The sequence below is a fragment of the Physella acuta genome, unplaced genomic scaffold, assembly GCF_028476545.2.
Source record: "Physella acuta isolate Inbredline_101_S28 unplaced genomic scaffold, ASM2847654v3 ptg001487l, whole genome shotgun sequence".
Classification (NCBI taxonomy): Eukaryota; Metazoa; Mollusca; class Gastropoda; family Physidae; genus Physella; species Physella acuta.
The window spans coordinates 355,765-374,932 of NW_026733002.1; the positions used below are offsets into that span (position 1 = coordinate 355,765).

Below are 19,168 nucleotides of genomic sequence, written 5' to 3' on the forward strand. Positions count from 1 at the left end.
AACAGGAAGTGACCAGTCAACAGGAAGTGACCAGTCAACAGTAATTGACCAGCCAACAGGAAGTGACCAGTCAACAGGAAGTGACCAGTCAACAGGAAGTGACCAGTCAACAGGAAGTGACCAGTCAACAGGAAGTGACCAGTCAACAGGAAGTGACCAGCCAACAGGAAGTGACCAGTCAACAGGAAGTGACCAGTCAACAGTAATTGACCAGCCAACAGGAAGTGACCAGTCAACAGGAAGTGACCAGCCAACAGGAAGTGACCAGTCAACAGGAAGTGACCAGTCAACAGGAAGTGACCAGTCAACAGGAAGTGACCAGTCAACAGGAAGTGACAAGTCAACAGGAAGTGACCAGCCAACAGGAAGTGACCAGTCAACAGGAAGTGACCAGTCAACAGGAAGTGACCAGTTAACAGGAATTGACCAGCAGTGTCAACAGGAAGTGACCAGTCAACAGGAAGTGACCAGTCAACAGGAAGTGACCAGTCAACAGGAAGTGACCAGTCAACAGGAAGTGACCAGTCAACAGGAAGTGACCAGTCAACAGGAAGTGACCAGTCAACAGGAAGTGACCAGTCAACAGGAAGTGACCAGTCAACAGGAAGTGACCAGTCAACAGGAAATGACCAGTCAACAGGAAGTGACCAGTCAACAGGAAGTGACCAGTCAACAGGAAGTGACCAGTCAACAGGAAGTGACCAGTCAACAGGGAGTGACCAGTTAACAGGAATTGACCAGCAGTGTCAACAGGAAGTGACCAGTCAACAGGAAGTGACCAGTCAACAGGAAGTGACCAGCGGTGTCAACAAGGAAATGACCAGTCAACAGGAAGTGACAAGTCAACAGGAAATGACCAGTCAACAGGAAGTGACCAGTCAACAGGAAGTGACCAGTCAACAGGAAGTGACCAGTCAACAGGAAGTGACCAGTCAACATGAAGTGACCAGTCAACAGGATGTGACCAGTCAACAGGAAGTGACCAGCCAACAGGAAGTGACCAGCGGTGTCAACAGAAATTGACAAGTCAACAGGAAGTGACCAGTCAACAGGAAGTGACCAGTCAACAGGAAGTGACCAGCGGTGTCAACAAGGAAATGACCAGTCAACAGGAAGTGACCAGTCAACAGGAAGTGACCAGTCAACAGGAAGTGACCAGTCAACAGGAAGTGACCAGTCAACAGGAAGTGACTAGCGGTGAACCTACAAGCAATTTGGGCGAGAAATCAAACATGAAAGCGAGAATGCCTGGTCTAAAAATACCTAATGGCCGATTAACGAGACCATACAACGTCAGCACAGGCCATTACAAAAATTTAGTCAAACCATCTTGGCCAATAGTTTGACTGGCCAACGTTACATGACACTGCTCTCTGATATCAGTGTTAAGGGTTATAAAAAAGACGAACTAATTTTTTTGGACAGAAATTGCGTTTCGCCATTTGCAGCTCGCCCTTCCGTGCCTCGTGTCGTGAGCGGCCACAGTCGCGCGTGTGTCCGCCGGCCACTCACTCGATGCACGCGCTCTCACGTGCTGGGATAATTCACGATACAACTTGTGAGTAGGATCTACCTCGTTTTAGGGTAGGTTTAGTAATAGGTTTGTTGATAGGTTTATTGATAGGTTTAGTGATAGGTTTAATTATAGGTTAAAGGTTAGGTTTAGTGATAGGTTTAGTGATAGGTTTAGTGATAGGTGTATTGATAGGTTTAGACTTCGGTTTAGTGATAGATTTAGTGATATGTTTAGTGATATGTGTATTGATAGGTTAAGAGTTAGGCTTAGTGATAGGTTTAGTGATAGGTTTAGTGATAGGTTTAGTGATAGCTAAGATCTGATTCTAATTAACCTCTTGTGTCAGTGTTAGGTTGTAAGGTTCAGGCCAATGCAAATACACACTGGATTTCTTTTGGACCATTCAATCAATTTATTGAAATCATAAATTAAAATATTAAGGGAAAATATTTTTATTTTAACTATATATACAAACAGACACACACACACACACACACACACACACACACATATATATATATATATATATATATATATATATATATATATATATATATATATATATATATATATATATATATATATATATATATATATATATGGTAATAATAATTTTCGATGGTGATAAAAAGTTAGCGTACTGGCTGTTTGAGAGAAATTAAAACTTTTGTAACAAGAAAATAAGACTTAAAGTTTACGTAAGAAATCAAATAAGATGTAGAGATAGCAGAGAAATCAAATAAGATGTAAAGATAGCAGAGGATTGGCCCTGCTGAGGTCATTAAAGAAGAGTAATGAGACATGGCAATGTGATGACGTTACAGGATTAAATTTTTTAAAGATTTAGTTAGGGACTTATTTCTGCTACAGCGTGTGTGTACTGAGTTGTTTTATCCAGCGGTAAATTCCACAAGTTACATCATCAGATGGCCCTCATGAGATAACAGTTTGAGCTGAGATATTTAACAAGGGATTAGTAAATCAGTAGTTGATTTGTGAACATTATTTTATTCACAAAAATTGCCTTCACGTGCGCTATCATTTAATGGATTAGAAAATGGATGAAAGAAACCAGAGGATTTGATGAGTCTGCCGGCTACCAGATTCTAGTGCTTGGAGTGGAACTGTTTATTTCTGAAGCTGACGCTCTAAGCTGCACCACCTATTTGATGCACGGCTCTACTGCTTCAACACGAGGCAAGGGTTTCTTTCATTCATTGACTGACTGAAATGTTTTCAGTTACAGTTCTTGATAAGGACAAGTGGGACAACTTTTCGCCAACAAAAACAAATGGTTTTATAATTAGCATCAAGGCGTGTTCCGTTATGTAACTGTAAGCATCAAGGTGTGTTCCGTTATGTAACTGTAAGCATCAGGGTGTGATCATTCGACACAGCAGGATTTAGTGCTGGACCGTCCCACACACGTCCCACACACGTCCCACACACGTCCCACACACGTCCCACACACGTCCCACACACGTCCCACACACGTCCCACACACAGCCCACACACAGCCCACACACGTCCCACACACCATGTCAAGCGGCTAAAAATAAAGATGTGTTCTGTCAGCCCAGCACGTGCCAACGAGTGAGCAAATCAATCGATCGCAGTCTAAGTGCTCACCTGTGCCAGACTAAGCAGGTGAGTTCATTTTTACCTGTCTCTGTCTCTGTCTCACAACATTTTTACCTGTCTCTGTCTCTGTCACACAACATTTTTACCTGTCTCTGTCTCACAACATTTTTACCTGTCTCTGTCTCACAACATTTTTACCTGTCTCTGTCACACAACATTTTTACCTGTCTCTGTCTCTTTCACACAACATTTTTACCTGTCTCTGTCACACATTTTTACCTGTCTCTGTCTCTGTCTCACAACATTTTTACCTGTCTCTGTCTCTGTCACACAACATTTTTACCTGTCTCTGTCACACCACATTTTTACCTGTCTCTGTCACACAACATTTTTACCTGTCTCTGTCACACAACATTTTTAACTGTCTCTGTCTCTGTCTCACAACATTTTTACCTGTCTCTGTCTTTGTCGCACATTTTTACCTGTCTCTGTCTCACAACATTTTTACCTGTCTCTGTCACACATTTTTACCTGTCTATGTCTCTTTCACACAAAATTTTTACCTGTCTCTGTCACACAACATATTTACCTGTCTCTGTCACACATTTTTACCTGTCTCTGTCTCTGTCACACAACATTTTTACCTGTCTCTGTCTCTGTCACACAACATTTTTACCTGTCTCTGTCTCACAACATTTTTACCTGTCTCTGTCTCACAACATTTTTACCTGTCTCTGTCACACAACATTTTTACCTGTCTCTGTCTCTTTCACACAACATTTTTACCTGTCTCTGTCACACATTTTTACCTGTCTCTGTCTCTGTCTCACAACATTTTTACCTGTCTCTGTCTCTGTCACGCAACATTTTTACCTGTCTCTGTCACACCACATTTTTACCTGTCTCTGTCACACAACATTTTTACCTGTCTCTGTCACACAACATTTTTAACTGTCTCTGTCTCTGTCTCACAACATTTTTACCTGTCTCTGTCTTTGTCGCACATTTTTACCTGTCTCTGTCTCACAACATTTTTACCTGTCTCTGTCACACATTTTTACCTGTCTATGTCTCTTTCACACAAAATTTTTACCTGTCTCTGTCACACAACATTTTTAACTGTCTCTGTCTCTGTCTCACAACATTTTTACCTGTCTCTGTCTTTGTCGCACATTTTTACCTGTCTCTGTCTCACAACATTTTTACCTGTCTCTGTCACACATTTTTACCTGTCTATGTCTCTTTCACACAAAATTTTTACCTGTCTCTGTCACACAACATATTTACCTGTCTCTGTCACACATTTTTACCTGTCTCTGTCTCTGTCACACAACATTTTTACCTGTCTCTGTCTCTGTCTCACAACATTTTTACCTGTCTCTGTCTTTCTCACACAACATTTTTACCTGTTTCTGTCTCTGTCACACTCTGGTGAGTCGGGGCATTCGTACCAGTAACCCTCGCCACCTCTCACTGCCCCCCTCCCACCTCACACTGCCCCAACTCCCACCTCTCACTGCCCCACCCCCCCTCTCACTGCCCCACCCCCCACCTCTCACTGCCCCCTACCTCTCACTGCCCCACCCCAACCTCTTACTGCCCCACCCCTACCTCTCACTTCCCCCCACTGCCCCACCCTCCACCTCTCACTGCCCCAACCCCCCCTCTCACTGCCCCACCCCCCACCTCTCACTGCCTCCTACCTCTCACTGCCCCACCCCAACCTCTTACTGCCCCACCCCTACCTCTCACTTCCCCCCACTGCCCCACCCTCCACCTCTCACTGCCCCACCCCCACCTCTCACTGCCCCACCCCAACCTCTTACTGGCCCACCCCCACCTCTCACTCCCCCACCTCTCACTGCCCCACCCCCCACCTATCACTGCCCCACCCCCCACCTCTCACTTCCCCCTACTGCCCCACCCCCCACCTACCACTGCCCCACCCCCCACCTCTCACTGCCCCACCCCCACCTCTCACTGCCCCACCCCAACCTCTTACTGGCCCACCCCCACCTCTCACTCCCCCACCTCTCACTGCCCCACCCCCCACCTATCACTGCCCCACCCCCCACCTCTCACTTCCCCCCACTGCCCCACCCCCCACCTACCACTGCCCCACCCCCCACCTATCACTGCCCCACCCCCCACCTCTCACTTCCCCCCACTGCCCCACCCCCCACCTATCACTGCCCCACCCCCCACCTCTCACTGCCCCACCCCCCTCTTCTCACTGCCCCACCCCCTCCTCTCACTCCCCCACCTCTCACTGCCCCACCCCCACCTCTCACTGCCCCACCTCCCACCTCTCACTGCCCCACCCCCCACCTCTCACTGCCCCACCCCCACCTCTCACTGCCCCACCCCCCACCTCTCACTGCCCCACCCCCACCTCCCAATGCCCCACCCCCCCCCCCACCCCACCTCTCACTGCCCCACCCTCCACCTCTCACTGCCCCACCCCCCACCTCTCACTGCCCCACCCCCCACCTCTCACTGCCCCACCCCCCACCTCTCACTGCCCCACCCCCCACCTCTCACTGCCCCCCACCTTTCACTGCCCCACCCCACCGTGGGTCCCAGCAGTCGACATCACCTTTTCCAATCGAGCGATCCAAGCTAGCAGTTCACAGAGCCGTCCCTGGAGCAAAGCCCTCTTATATTGGAGTAATGTCCCTTTGTCATAATATGCCCTTTGTAACATCATCATTTACATAGAGCGAGCGAGTTCGCGAGCGAGTTCGCGAGAGAGAGAGAGAGAGAGAGAGAGAGAGAGAGAGAGAGAGAGAGAGAGAGAGAGAGAGAGAGAGAGAGAGATGGATAGACATAAGTCTATTTTGAGTAGGCCTATCTGGAAATATGAACAGACTGTATTCAGAAGATAACAGACAGTAGACAGCAGACAACAGACAGTATTCAGAAGACAACAGACAGTAGACAACAGACAGTAGACAACAGACAGCAGACAACAGACAGTAGACAGCAGACAACATGTTGTATTGATTAGTGTGAGTCGTCTGCGTGTTGCTGACCTTGACACACATGACCTGACACGGTTGGGGGAGGTGGGGTGGGGGCGGCTGGTAGTCTTAGATTACTAACGTTGTATTGATAAATGACGTCATCGATTGTTTGGCGCAGAGAAAAAGAAAAAGATTGAATCTCACAGTAGCTATTTCTATGAATGAATTCTATTGGTCGAATCTATTTCATTTGATATAATCTATTTGTGTGATCTATTTCATTGATTTCATCTATTGAGGTGATCTATTTCATTGATTTCATCTATTGATTTGATCTATTTCATTGATTTCATCTATTAATGTGATCTATTTCATTGATTTCATCTATTGATGTGATCTATTTCACAACCAACCAGCCTTGACCCAGTGACCTAATATTTCACGCGCTGCTTTGAGAAAAAAAAATGTGTGATGACATCACTTCCGGTCATTAGTTTTTGTGGTGTCCAAGACTAGAGTATGCTGTAACACGTGTAGCGTTGCTCACATGTTTGTCAAGCTTGTCTGTCAAGTTTGTCTGTCAAGTTTGTCTGTCAAGTTTGTCTGTCAAGTTTGTCTGTCAAGTTTGTCTGTCAAGTTTGTCTGTCAAGTTTGTCTGTCAAGTTTGTCTGTCAAGTTTGTCTGTCAAGTTTGTCTGTCAAGTTTGTCTGTCAAGTTTGTCTGTCAAGTTTGTCTGTCAAGTTTGTCAAGTTTGTCTGTCAAGTTTGTCTGTCAAGTTTGTCAAGTTTATCTGTCAAGTTTGTCTGTCAAGTTTGTCTGTCAAGTTTGTCTGTCAAGTTTGTCTGTCAAGTTTGTCTGTCAAGTTTGTCTGTCACGTTTGTCTATTTTTTTCTGTCAAGTTTGTCTGTCAAGTTCGTTTGTCAAGTTTGTCTATTTTGTCTGTCAAATTTGTTCGTCAAGCGTGGCTGAGACCTTATTAGGTGTCAAAAGATGTACCATAGAGCCGTCCAATGAAATCACTCCAGACTTCACGTGACACACAAGTTGACTGACCAGACGTTGACTGACCACACGTTGACTGACAAGTTGACTGACAACAAGTTGACTGACCACACGTTGACTGACAAGTTGACTGACCACAAGTTGACTGACCACACGTTGACTGACCACACGTTGACTGACCACACGTTGACTGACCACACGTTGACTGACCACACGTTGACTGACCACACGTTGACTGACAAGTTGACTGACCAGACGTTGACTTACCACACGTTGACTGACAAGTTGACTGACCACAAGTTGACTGACCACACGTTTACTGACAAGTTGACTGACCACACGTTGACTGACCACACGTTGACTGACAAGTTGACTGACCACACGTTAACTAACCACACGTTGACTGACCACACGTTGAATGACAAGTTGACTGACCACACGTTGACTTACCACACGTTGACTGACCACACGTTGACTGACAAGTTGACTGATCACACGTTGACTGACAAGTTGACTGACCATAAGTTGACTGACCACACGTTGACTGACAAGTTGACTGACCACAAGTTGACTGACCACACGTTGACTGACCACACGTTGACTGACAAGTTGACTGACCACACGTTGACTGACCACACGTTGACTGACCACACGTTGACAGACAACAAGTTGACTGACCACACGTTGACTGACCACACGTTGACTGACCACACGTTGACAGACAACAAGTTGACTGACCACACGTTGACTGACCACACGTTGACTGACCACACGTTGACAGACAACAAGTTGACTGACCACACGTTGACTGACCACACGTTGACAGACAACAAGTTGACTGACCACACGTTGACTGACCACACGTTGACTGACAAGTTGACTGACCACAAGTTGACTGACCACACGTTGACTGACCACACGTTAACTGACAAGTTGACTGACCACACGTTGACTGACCACACGTTTACTGATAAGTGGACTGACCATACGTTGACTGACCACACGTTGACTGACCGCACGTTGACTGACAAGTTGACTGACCACACGTTGACTTACAATTAGACTGACCACACGTTGACTGACCACAAAATGACTGACCACATATTGACTGATCACACGTTGACTGACAAGTTGACTGACCACACGTTGCTTGACCAAAAGTTGACTGACCACAAGTTGACTTACCACACGTTGACTGACCACACGTTGACTAACCACATCTTGAATGTGCAGTAGTCAAAGATGACTGACAAAAGGGTTGCTATTAAAATGGCACCATGGTTGTTGTATCGTACTGCCCCCCTCCCCCCAGCCAGTTGCTAACAAGCTGGTTGTTGTATCATACTGCCCCCCTCCCCCCAGCCAGTTGCTAACAAACTGGTTGTCACTCGTCTGGCGGGCTAACAAATGGTTGCTATGGCAACCACAACAATGAATACGGTTTCTAGAATCAATAACAAGTATTAGGGTCATCTGCATTCCGACAACAATCACACAAGAATCACACAATCAATCACACAATCAATCACACAATCAATCACAAAATCAATCACACAAGAACCACACAATCAATCACACTACAATCATACAACAATTGCCTAATCAATCACTCAACAATCACACAATTAATCACACAATCAATCACACACAAAAACACATAAAAACACTAAACAAAACACAAAAACACACATAACAATCGCACAGCAATAACGAAGCAATCTCACAAACTGACATGTTACTACACTGACAACAACTGCCACTGACAACTGCCAGTGACAACAACTACCACTGACAACAACTGCCACTGACAACAACTACCACTGACAACAACTACCACTGACAACAACTAATACTGACAACAACTGCCAGTGACAACAACTGCCACTGACAACATCTGCAACTTTTTTTGGGACTGCTCGTGTAATTATAATGAGACAATAGCTAGTCAAATAATTTAAATTTTATTGTGAGGTGTGGGTTTGTATTTGGTGAGGTGATGGGTGGATGTTGTGAGGTGAGGGGTGGATGTTGTGAGGTGAGGGGTGGATGTTATGAGGTAAAGGGGTGGATGTTGTGGGGTGAGGGTTGGATGTTGTGAGGTGAGGGGTGGATGTTGTGGGGTGAGGGTTGGATGTTGTGAGGTGAGGGGTGGATGTTGTGCGGTGAGCGGTGGATGTTGTGAGGTGAGGGGTGGATGTTGTGAGGTAAGGGGTGGATGTTGTGGGGTGAGGGTTGGATGTTGTGAGGTGAGGGGTGGATGTTGTGGGGTGAGGGTTGGATGTTGTGAGGTGAGGGGTGGATGTTGTGAGGTGAGGGGTGGGGTGGATGTTGGGAGGTGATAGGTGGGGTGGATGTTGTGAGGTGAGGGGTGGATGTTGTGAGGTGGGGGTGGATGTTGTGAGGTGGGGGTGGATGTTGTGAGGTGAGGAGTGGATGTTGTGAGGTGAGGGGTGGATGTTGTGAGGTGGGGGTGGATGTTATGAGGTGAGGGGTGGATGTTGTGAGGTGAGGGGTGGATGTTGTGAGGTGGGGGTGGATGTTGTGAGGTGAGGGGTGGATGTTGTGAGGTGAGGTGGATGTTGTGAGGTGTGGGGTGGATGTTGTGAGGTGAGGGGTGGATGTTGTGAGGTGGGGGTGGATGTTGTGAGGTGAGGGGTGGATGTTGTGAGGTAAGGGGTGGATGTTGTGAGGTGAGGGGTGGATGTTGTGAGGTGAGGGGTGGATGTTGTGAGGTGAGGGGTTGGGTGGATGTTGTGAACGGTGGATGTTGTGAGCGGTGGATGTTGTGAGGTGTGGGGTGGGGTGGATGTTGGGAGGTTAGGGGTGGATGTTGTGAGGTGAGGAGTGCATGTTGTGAGGTGAGGGGTGGATGTTGTGAGGTGGGGGTGGATGTTGTGAGGTGAGGGGTGGATGTGAGGTGAGGGGTGGATGTTGTGAGGTGAGGAGTGGATGTTGTGAGGTGAGGAGTGGATGTTGTGAGTTGAGGGGTGGATGTTGTGAGGTGAAGGGTGGATGTTGTGATTTTGCGACTTCTAAACTGTTATTGATTAAAAATATTAATTAGTAAACAGCACGTGTTTACTAATTAATATTTGTAATCAATAACAGTTTAGAAGTCGCTCCTAATTGTCCTCCATGTTTACTTCTATTTTTCGGTTTGCGGACAAGCTGGGGTATTATATCGTTCACTAAATTGAATCAGGCGCGTCGCCAGCGACCCAGCAGGGTTCTATTTGGCATCCTGATCTATCAATTGAGCGATATGGTGCATACGTTCGTTTTAATGAGTGCGATTGGCTGTGAATAAAAAGGGATACTATAGTTGTTCACTAAATCAAATCCAGAGCTTCCTTTGACATCCCAGGTCTTCCCGTGCGCGATACGATCGGCTTACTGAGTGCAACAGGCTAAGGATAATATGGGGTATTTTGTCGTTTACTAATCTGTATCAGGCGGTTCCGCCCGCGCCCCGGCAGGGTAAGATTTGGCACCACGGGCTATAATGTGAGCAAAATAGGCCAGCGTTTATGCTTGCATTTAAATTTGTGTTTATGTTCTTCATTATAGTTTGCATTTAGGTTTGCATTGTATTTGTGTTTATATTTGCGTTTGAGTTTGTGTTTGCATTTTTGTTTGGATTGTGTTTTTGTTTATGTTTGAGTTTGGTTTGCTTTTGCGTTTGTGTTTGCTTTTTCGTTGCGTTAGAGTTTGCGTTTATGTTTGTGTTTACATTTCTGTTTGTTTCCTTTGTTTGTTTCCTTTCGTGTTTGCGTTTGTGTTTGCGTTTATGTTTGAATTTTTGTTTTTATTTTTGTTTGCTTTTGCTTTTGTGTTTGCGTTTGTGTTTGCAAATGTGGTTTTGTTTGGGTTTCTGTTTTAGTTTGCATTAGTGCTTGTGTTTGCGTTTGTATTTGTGTAAAGTTTGCTCTCGTTTTCGTTGTCGTGTTTGTGTTGTTGTTTTTTTTTTGGTTGGTTTTGGTTAGTGTTAAGTTTAAAGTTAGAGTTGGGTTTAGGGTTGTATTTAAAGATAGGTTTTCCACAATGGCCAGTGCAGGGCCTGGCCGGGACGGCTAGTATATATATATATATATATATATATATATATATATATATATATATATATATATATATATATATATATATATATATATATATATATATATATATATATATATATATATATATATATATATATATATATATATATATATATATATATATATATGAAAGTTAAACGGCCTTAACTCTGTCGGGCCTGTGAGCCGGTCCATTTGCTACCGACCCATGACGTGACATGAGAAACAGATCGGCCATTACTCCACGGGCTTGAGATTCTCAACCCTGCTCCTTTGTAAACAACACCCTCCCCCCCCCTCAATCACCGCGTCCTGCCCCCACCCCAATCACGGCGTCCTGCTATCGAAATGTCGGTAAAATTGGGCGACAAAATGTCTTCGCGTCTACTGTCGTCAATCTATGGGTTTCAAAGATCAGTTGAAAAGTTTCTAATTCATACGGCTGTCATCAGATGTCATCTCTAATGATTGTGGTGGTTCTCTGTCATCAGATGCCATCTCTAATGATTGTGGTGGTTCTCTGTCATTAGATGTCATATGTCATCTAATCTTCTGCCATTATACTTACACTGTCATTAAATTGTCTGTCATAAGCTGACAACTGTTATATGTCATCTGTGATTCCTCTGTAAGCAGATGTCAACTGTCATGTCATTTGTTCCCCTGACAGGGCAGCAGACGTCAAGATGGAACTGGTCCAAGAGGAGGACGAGGAACCTGAAGTTAAACCAAACCGGAAGCGGGTCAACTTTAGGAAAGAGATGCTGCGCTATCAGAGCCTGAGGTCAGTCTGTTTGTCTGTTGGTCAGTCTGTTTGTTGTCTGTTTGTCTGTTGGTCAGTCTGTTTGTTGTCTGTCTGTCTGTCTGTCTGTTGGTCAGTCTCTCGGTCTATCGTAGTGTCGGTCAGTCTATTGATCAGTCTCACGAGTTAAAGTTAATGAACGTACGATAATTTAATGACTCGTGACACACCCCGATTGCAGACGGTTTTTAAACTTGCATGAACCCTCACCACATGAACCCTCACCACATGAACCCTCACCACATGAACCCTCTCCACATGAACCCTCACCACATGAACCCTCACCACATGAACCCTCACCACATGAACCCTCACCACATGAACCTCACCACATGAACCCTCACCACATGAACCTCACCACATGAACCCTCACCACATGAACCCTCTCCACATGAACCCTCACCACATGAACCCTCACCACATGAACCCTCACCACATGAACCCTCACCACATGAACCCTCACCACATGAACCCTCACCACATGAACCCTCACCACACGGCACAAACATCAGCCGTACTTCATCGTGGGCGTGGAGATGTGGCGTCGTGTGGGGCGCCCGGTGTAAGGGCGCCCAGTGTAGGGGCGTCCAGTTTATGGGTGCCCAGTTTAGGGGTGCCCAATTTAGGGGTGCCCAGTTTAGGGGTGTATAATGGTGTCTAGTATAGTGCTACATGGGGGGGGGTGAGGCTTTGTAGATAAAATGCACCCCTTCACACAATACCCAGACGACGCCCCCCCCCCTCACCCAACACACACTCCCCACACACTAAACATCCCAAGCCGTAGACGAAAAATACAAAGAAAATACAGGACTTGAGTGGTATCCACGTTACATGCACGTTGTTGTTTGATTGGTTATTGGTTGAGGGTAGTGAGTGGTTTATTTGTTTGTAGCTTTCTGTGTGGTGGTTCACTCATTGGAATAGCGTCTGTTAGTTTAAAGTTTGCACCCCCACCCACCACAGAAACCTACATACAAACCCTACACGTTTATTTTTATGAAGCTTATACCCCCACCCCACATGAACCTCCACACATGACCCTCCCATACTTACCCCCACATCAACCCACACACATGACCTCCCACACTTACCCCCACATCAACCCACACACATGACCCTCTCACACTTACCCCCACATCAACCCACACACATGACCCTCTCACACTTACCCCCACATCAACCCTCCCACATGACCCTCCCACACTTTTCCCCACATCAACCCACACACATGTGTAACGTTTACCTATCTATCAGCCAGATAGATGGTGAACGTCCCCGGATTCTTTTTTCGGGGTTATATGCAAATGACTTAAAGCCTAAATGAATGAACACTAACTCAACAACACACTAGGTCTCGATCTCGATGTCTAGGGAAAACTAGTGATACTATTGAAGTTAACACTCATCCAATCTGCATACAACCTTTAATAAGCGAACACAGTTGTGGCAGAACTCTAGGTTAAACTAGATAAAATATTTAATTTATAAAATGACAAAACCCAACTTACAAATCGTAAGAAAAAACACTATCACAGATTTCAACACTGTATAAAAATAGCCGCAGGTCACACAACACTACTATAGCTTCAATAATCACTTGGCGACAAGTAATTTTATACTAGAAGACTAAATCAACTTAAGAAAGCATAGCACACACAGGACTTAAGTTCTCTCACGTTCAAATGGTCAGAATCTATTGCCGGACAATATGGACGGCTTGGTCGTAATGGACCGTTTGTTCAAGGTAGACTGCCACGTGTGGCGAGTGTGCGGTGCAGTTAAAGACTTCTGCAACAGGGGAAGTTATCCTCAACTCATGTAGCCATTGGTTGGGATGGTCATCTGATCAGAATCAATCAATCAGATCTTAATGGAAAATGTCTGGGTCCTAGACACCTTAATAAGACAGTGGAAAAACCCCAGGTAGTTGCACCATCATTCCATATAAGGTATTATACAATGTCAAAATAAAACATTACCCGACCTAAGTAGGTCACACATGACCCTCCCACACTTTTCCCCACATGAACCCCCACACATGAACCCCCACACATGACTCTCCCCCCACAGAAACCCCCACACATGAACCCCCACACATGACTCTCCCCCCACAGAAACCCCCACACATGAACCCCCACACATAAACCCCCACACATGACTCTCCCCCCACAGAAACCACATCAACGAGTCCCAGTTTCTGGCCGCTGAGGAGGACGATCTAGAGGACAAGGACACAAACATCTGGAGAAATTTCGTCTCACAGTGCTCGGCGACTTTCTTGGCTGTCTTTGCTGTCATTCCGTCCAGGTATGTGCTGTCATTCCGTCCAGGTATGTGCTGTCATTCCGTCCAGGTATGTGCTGTCATTCCGTCCAGGTATGTCCTGTCATTCCGTCCAGGTATGTGCTGTCATTCCGTCCAGGTATGTCCTGTCATTTCTCAAGGGTTGGTGCGACTTTAGACCTGATGATTAAAACAGGAAACACTTTTTGTTTAGGTTGGGTCGCATTAAATGTCCTCTAAAGAGCTTGAAAATGTCCTCTGAAGAGCTTGAAAATGTCCTCTGAAGAGCTTGAAAATGTCCTCTGAAGAGCTTGAAAATGTCCTCTGAAGAACTTGAAAATGTCCTCTGAAGAGCTTGAAAATGTCCTCTAAAAAGCTTGAAAATGTCCTCTGAAGAACTTGAAAATGTCCTCTGAAGAGCTTGAAAATGTCCTCTGAAGAACTTGAAAATGTCCTCTAAAGAGCTTGAAAATGTCCTCTGAAGAACTTGAAAATGTCCTCTGAAGAACTTGAAAATGTCCTCTGAAGGGCTTGAAAATGTCCTCTGCTTCAGATAGAAAAACAGCCTGATTTAATTGCCCATAAATATTTTCTGAATTTGATTGCTTTAATCCCGTTCATCTTTTTTATTTCTGATGGAGGCATCCATTTTTCTTAATAACATCACATTAGAATCAATTTTTTAAAACATTGGAATAGATTTTTTTAAACATTGGAATCGATTTAAAAAAAATTGGAATCGATTTTGCGGGTGACAGACTAGCCCGGAAGACATTTCTCGGATTAAAAACTGTCTAAAACATATTGGAGGAATTTTTCTAGACCTATCAGAAATATATTTTAAATTACTTTAACCAGTCTAAAATACGTTCATGAAATTATTTAAACTAGTCTAAATAATTCCCGTGAAATTTAGACTAGTCTTAAACTATTTCCATGAAATTGTTTGACCTTCAAATTGTCGAGAAAAAGTGCGGGAAGATTCAGACCAGAAGGTATTCGTGTTTTATTGAAATGCTATTGGGCGACATTTGACTGTCACGTGTCTGCTGTAGCTCCTCCTCTAATGTTTGACCTTTGACCCCCAGGAACCTCCAGACCAGCATCCACGCCCCGCGCCAACTGGGCAAGATCTCGCTCGTCTGCATGTACGTCTGCTACATCGTCGGCTGTCTCTTCACGGCCTTCATCCTCCGCAAGGTTAAGGCCAAGACCCTCCTCCTTGCCTCGCTGTTCTTCCACATCCTCTACTCCGTGTCCAACGTCATCCCGTCTGCCTACACCCTCCTCCCCTCCTCCTGCCTGGTCGGCCTGTGCCAGCCCGCCTTTTGGGCCGTGCAGGACATGCTCCTGCTCAACTACGGCCTCAAGTACTCAGCCAGCACGCGCATGACGCCGCAGAAGTCCCTGCGCCTCTTCCAGACGGTGACCATCATCACGATCCACTCGGCTCAGATCCTGGGCAACCTGCTGAGTTCAGGGCTCATCTCGGTCTCCCAGTTCCACTGCAGCGAGGACTGGATGATGCTCAACACCAGCCGGCTGCCGGACAGCCACCCGGACCGGTTCATGCGGGCCGACAAATGGACGTACACCCTCCCCTTCATCCCCATTCAGGCGCGACGCTCCACCGAGGCGTCCCCGCCCGTCAACTTCTACCAGCTGCTCACCCTCATCTACCTGTGCATGAGCGTGGTTGCCATGGGAGCCGTGCTCATCTTCTTTGAGAGCCCGGACACCGTGCTCCAGCGTCGCGTGCTGTCGTGGAGGGAGCGGGTCAAGGAGATCGGGCAGTGCTGCACCGACCCTCGCTGGCTGCTGGCATGGTTCTCTGCCGCTTATGTCGGCTTCGCGCAGGGCGTCATTATGTGCGACATTACCAAGGTAAGAGCATGTCCCCTGTGTCCTTCCCGTGTCCTACCCGTGTCCTACCCGTGTCCTACCAGTGTCCTACCTTTGCCCTTACACACAAGGTTAAAAAAATGTATGTGACGTCACATAGGAGCCACTGTACTGTCACCAAAATAAAATCCCGGCCCGGCCCCCTCCATCACTTCCACCCCTTCCACCACTTCCACCCACTCCACTCCATCCACCTTTCACTAACAAAAGATAATCTTCAGAAGCTTTACCCCCCCCCCCGCCCTGCACACAACATCCAACCTGCTCAGATCATCCCCACCTTCCCCACCATCCCCCACCCCTCCAGATAAGAAATCAACCAATCACAGCGCTGTCTTGGTTCAAACCACGTGACCTATCACAAGTTCTCACATCTACATCACGGTCGCCATGGCAACGAGTCTTCAAATTACTTAAAAATCGAGCTGTAATTAGAAAGGCTTTTAATGTAGGTCAAGGTCGTCAGATAGTGGTACTGGGTCTGTCATTATGTATGACAGTCTGTCATTATGTATGACAGTCTGTCATTATGTATGACAGTCTGTCATGAGTTGCGCCAGGCATTAACTAGTTCGTGTATTTCCTGACGAAGTTTATGTACTCGAATTTGGGACATCACTGATACAGTAGTATAGACACACACACATTGTCAGCCCCCCCCCCTCCCTATGCACACATAAACACTCAACCCCTCCCCCCTCCCCCACACATTCAAACACCCCTCCCCCCTCCCCCACACATTCAAACACCCCTCCCCCCTCCCCCACACATTCAAACACCCCTCCCCCTCCCCCACACATTCAAACACCCCTCCCCCCTCCCCCCCCCACACCCACATTCAAACACCCCCTCCCCCCCACACACACTCACACACATTCAAACACCCCTCCCCCTCCCCCACACATTCAAACACCCCTCCCCCCCCTCCCCCACACATTCAAACACCCCTCCCCCCCCTCCCCCCCACACACACACATTCAAACACCCCTCCCCCCCACACCCACACACATTCAAACACCCCTCCCCCCTCCCCCACACATTCAAACACCCCTCCCCCCTCCCCCACACATTCAAACACCCCTCCCCCCCACACACACATTCAAACACCCCTCCCCCCCACACACATTCAAACACCCCTCCCCCCACACACACACAGTCAACCTGTCACGGACTGTGTCATAGATTAATGACGTAAAAATTTGCACTAACCCCCCCCCCCCCGCCAACTGCTCTCTAAATGTCAGTCATGACATTGACATCACGTGCCAGTGTCCCACTTATCTCTGTCCCAGTGTCACCCAGACCCCCCCTCACCCCCCCCCCCCCACACACACATGTATAGGCAAGTGTTGTCTGTCCTGTGCTAGATAATTCCAGCAAAACTTCCCATTAAAAATTCCTGATTACCTTCAATGTCGTAGATTTTTTTCTTGGACAGCGCATGCGTGCTGGAGCGGACATGTCACGTGTCGTTCACCCCCACTTGTAGCTAGCCGCCATGTTAGCTAGCGTGAGTGCTGCTAGCGATGGCATACTTTAATAAACGCCTCACTCGTCAGCCAAAAACTCCCAGCGGCCCCTCGTTCATTAGATCCCCACAAAAACTCCCAGCGACCCCTCGTTCATTAGATCCCCACAAAAACTCCCAGCGACCCCTCGTTCATTAGATCCCCACAAAAACTCCCAGCGACCCCTCGTTCATTAGATCCCCACAAAAACTCCCAGCGACCCCTCGTTCATTAGATCCCCACAAAAACTCCCAGCGACCCCTCGTTCATTAGATCCCCACAAAAACTCCCAGCGACCCCTCGTTCATTAGATCCCCACAAAAACTCCCAGCGACCCCTCGTTCATTAGATCCCCACCAATTTCTCCTGCCCAGATATATGCCCTTGCCGCTGTCCTAGGTCGTCGGATAAAGATCGGTTGTTGTAGCCACGATATTTTGTGCCGTCGGTTCATGTTGTAGCCACGACATTTTGTGCCGTCGGTTCATGTTGTAGCCACGACATTTTGTGCCGTCGGTTGTTGTAGCCACGACATTTTGTGCCGTAAGTTCATGTTGTAACCACGACATTTTGTGCCATCGGTTCATGTTGTAGCCACGACATTTTGTGCCGTCGGTTGTTGTAGCCACGACAATTTGTGTCGTCGGTTGTTGTAGCCACGACATTTTGTGCCGTCGGTTGTTGTAGCCACGACATTTTGTGCCGTCGGTTGTTGTAGCCACGACAATTTGTGCCGTCGGTTGCTGTAGCCACGACATTTTGTGCCGTCGGTTGTTGTAGCCACGACATTTTGTGCCGTCGGTTCATGATGTAGCCACGACAATTTGTGCCGTCGGTTGTTGTAGCCAAGACAATTTGTGCCGTCGGTTGTTGTAGCCACGACATTTTGTGCCGTCGGTTGTTGTAGCCACGACATTTTGTGCCGTCGGTTGTTGTAGCCACGACATTTTGTGCCGTCGGTTCATGCCGAAATGACCAGTTTAGGGACATGTAGTGAACGATGTGGATCGGGGGGGGGGGGGGAGGATATATACGAGGAGCAGGGACGATAACTCAAGAAGAAAATATTTGAATACAGTCTCGTTCTCTAGTACACTCCTGACCTCTAGAGCTGACCTCTAGAGCTGACCTCTAGAGCTGACCTCTGGAGACCTTTGTCAAAGCAAGAATATTAAGTTAAAAAACAGACTAGGCCAGTTGTCTTAACAGACTAAATAATCCACCGGTCCAGTTAACAGACTGTACGATCCACCGGGCCAGTTAACAGACTGTACGATCCACCGGGCCAGTCAACAGACTAAATAATCCACCGGGCCAGTTAACAGACTGTACGATCCACCGGGCCAGTCAACAGACTAAATAATCCACCGGTCCAGTTAACAGACTGTACGATCCACCGGGCCAGTTAACAGACTGTACGATCCACCGGGCCAGTTAACAGACTGTACGATCCACCGGGCCAGTTAACAGACTAAATAATCCACCGGGCCAGTTAACAGACTGTACGATCCACCGGGCCAGTTAACAGACTG

At 46.8% G+C, this 19,168-nt stretch overlaps 2 protein-coding genes across 3 annotated transcripts in view; one reads left to right on the forward strand and one right to left on the reverse strand.

Moving 5' to 3' along the window:
- Positions 1-1,448: 1,448 nt before the first annotated feature.
- The window catches only part of LOC131928340 (protein unc-93 homolog A), a 49,997-nt gene continuing 32,277 nt past the window's right edge, over positions 1,449-19,168 (forward strand). The window contains exons 1-5 of one of the 2 annotated variants that reach the window (XM_059284342.1): positions 1,449-1,558; positions 3,092-3,163; positions 11,809-11,922; positions 14,116-14,250; positions 15,315-16,110. In XM_059284342.1, coding sequence (XP_059140325.1) covers positions 11,825-11,922; positions 14,116-14,250; positions 15,315-16,110 — 1,029 coding nt within the window. In that variant the 5' untranslated portion in view covers positions 1,449-1,558; positions 3,092-3,163; positions 11,809-11,824. Of the gene's footprint in view, positions 1,559-2,418; positions 3,164-11,808; positions 11,923-14,115; positions 14,251-15,314; positions 16,111-19,168 lie in introns of those variants that run through there. The other variant, XM_059284341.1, reaches the window with a different exon arrangement.
- Positions 6,968-8,796, reverse strand: LOC131928344 (keratin-associated protein 4-1-like). The gene is made up of 5 exons (XM_059284346.1): positions 8,791-8,796; positions 7,701-7,810; positions 7,513-7,549; positions 7,156-7,222; positions 6,968-6,999 (listed from the first exon to the last, which is right to left on the reverse strand). The coding sequence occupies exons 1-5, from the start codon at positions 8,794-8,796 to the stop codon at positions 6,968-6,970; spliced, it is 252 nt and encodes an 83-aa protein (XP_059140329.1).

Bases quoted from the DNA above. Each gene is read 5' to 3' on its own strand.
- LOC131928344 (XM_059284346.1), bottom strand. The intron at 7,550-7,700 runs GTGTGGTCAGTC...ACGTGTGATCAG, and splicing joins TCAACGTGTGGTCAGTCAAC to TCAACTTGTCAGTCAACGTG. The intron at 7,000-7,155 runs GTCAGTCAACTT...CAAATTTGACAG, and splicing joins GTGTGGTCAGTCAACTTGTT to ACAAAATAGACAAACTTGAC.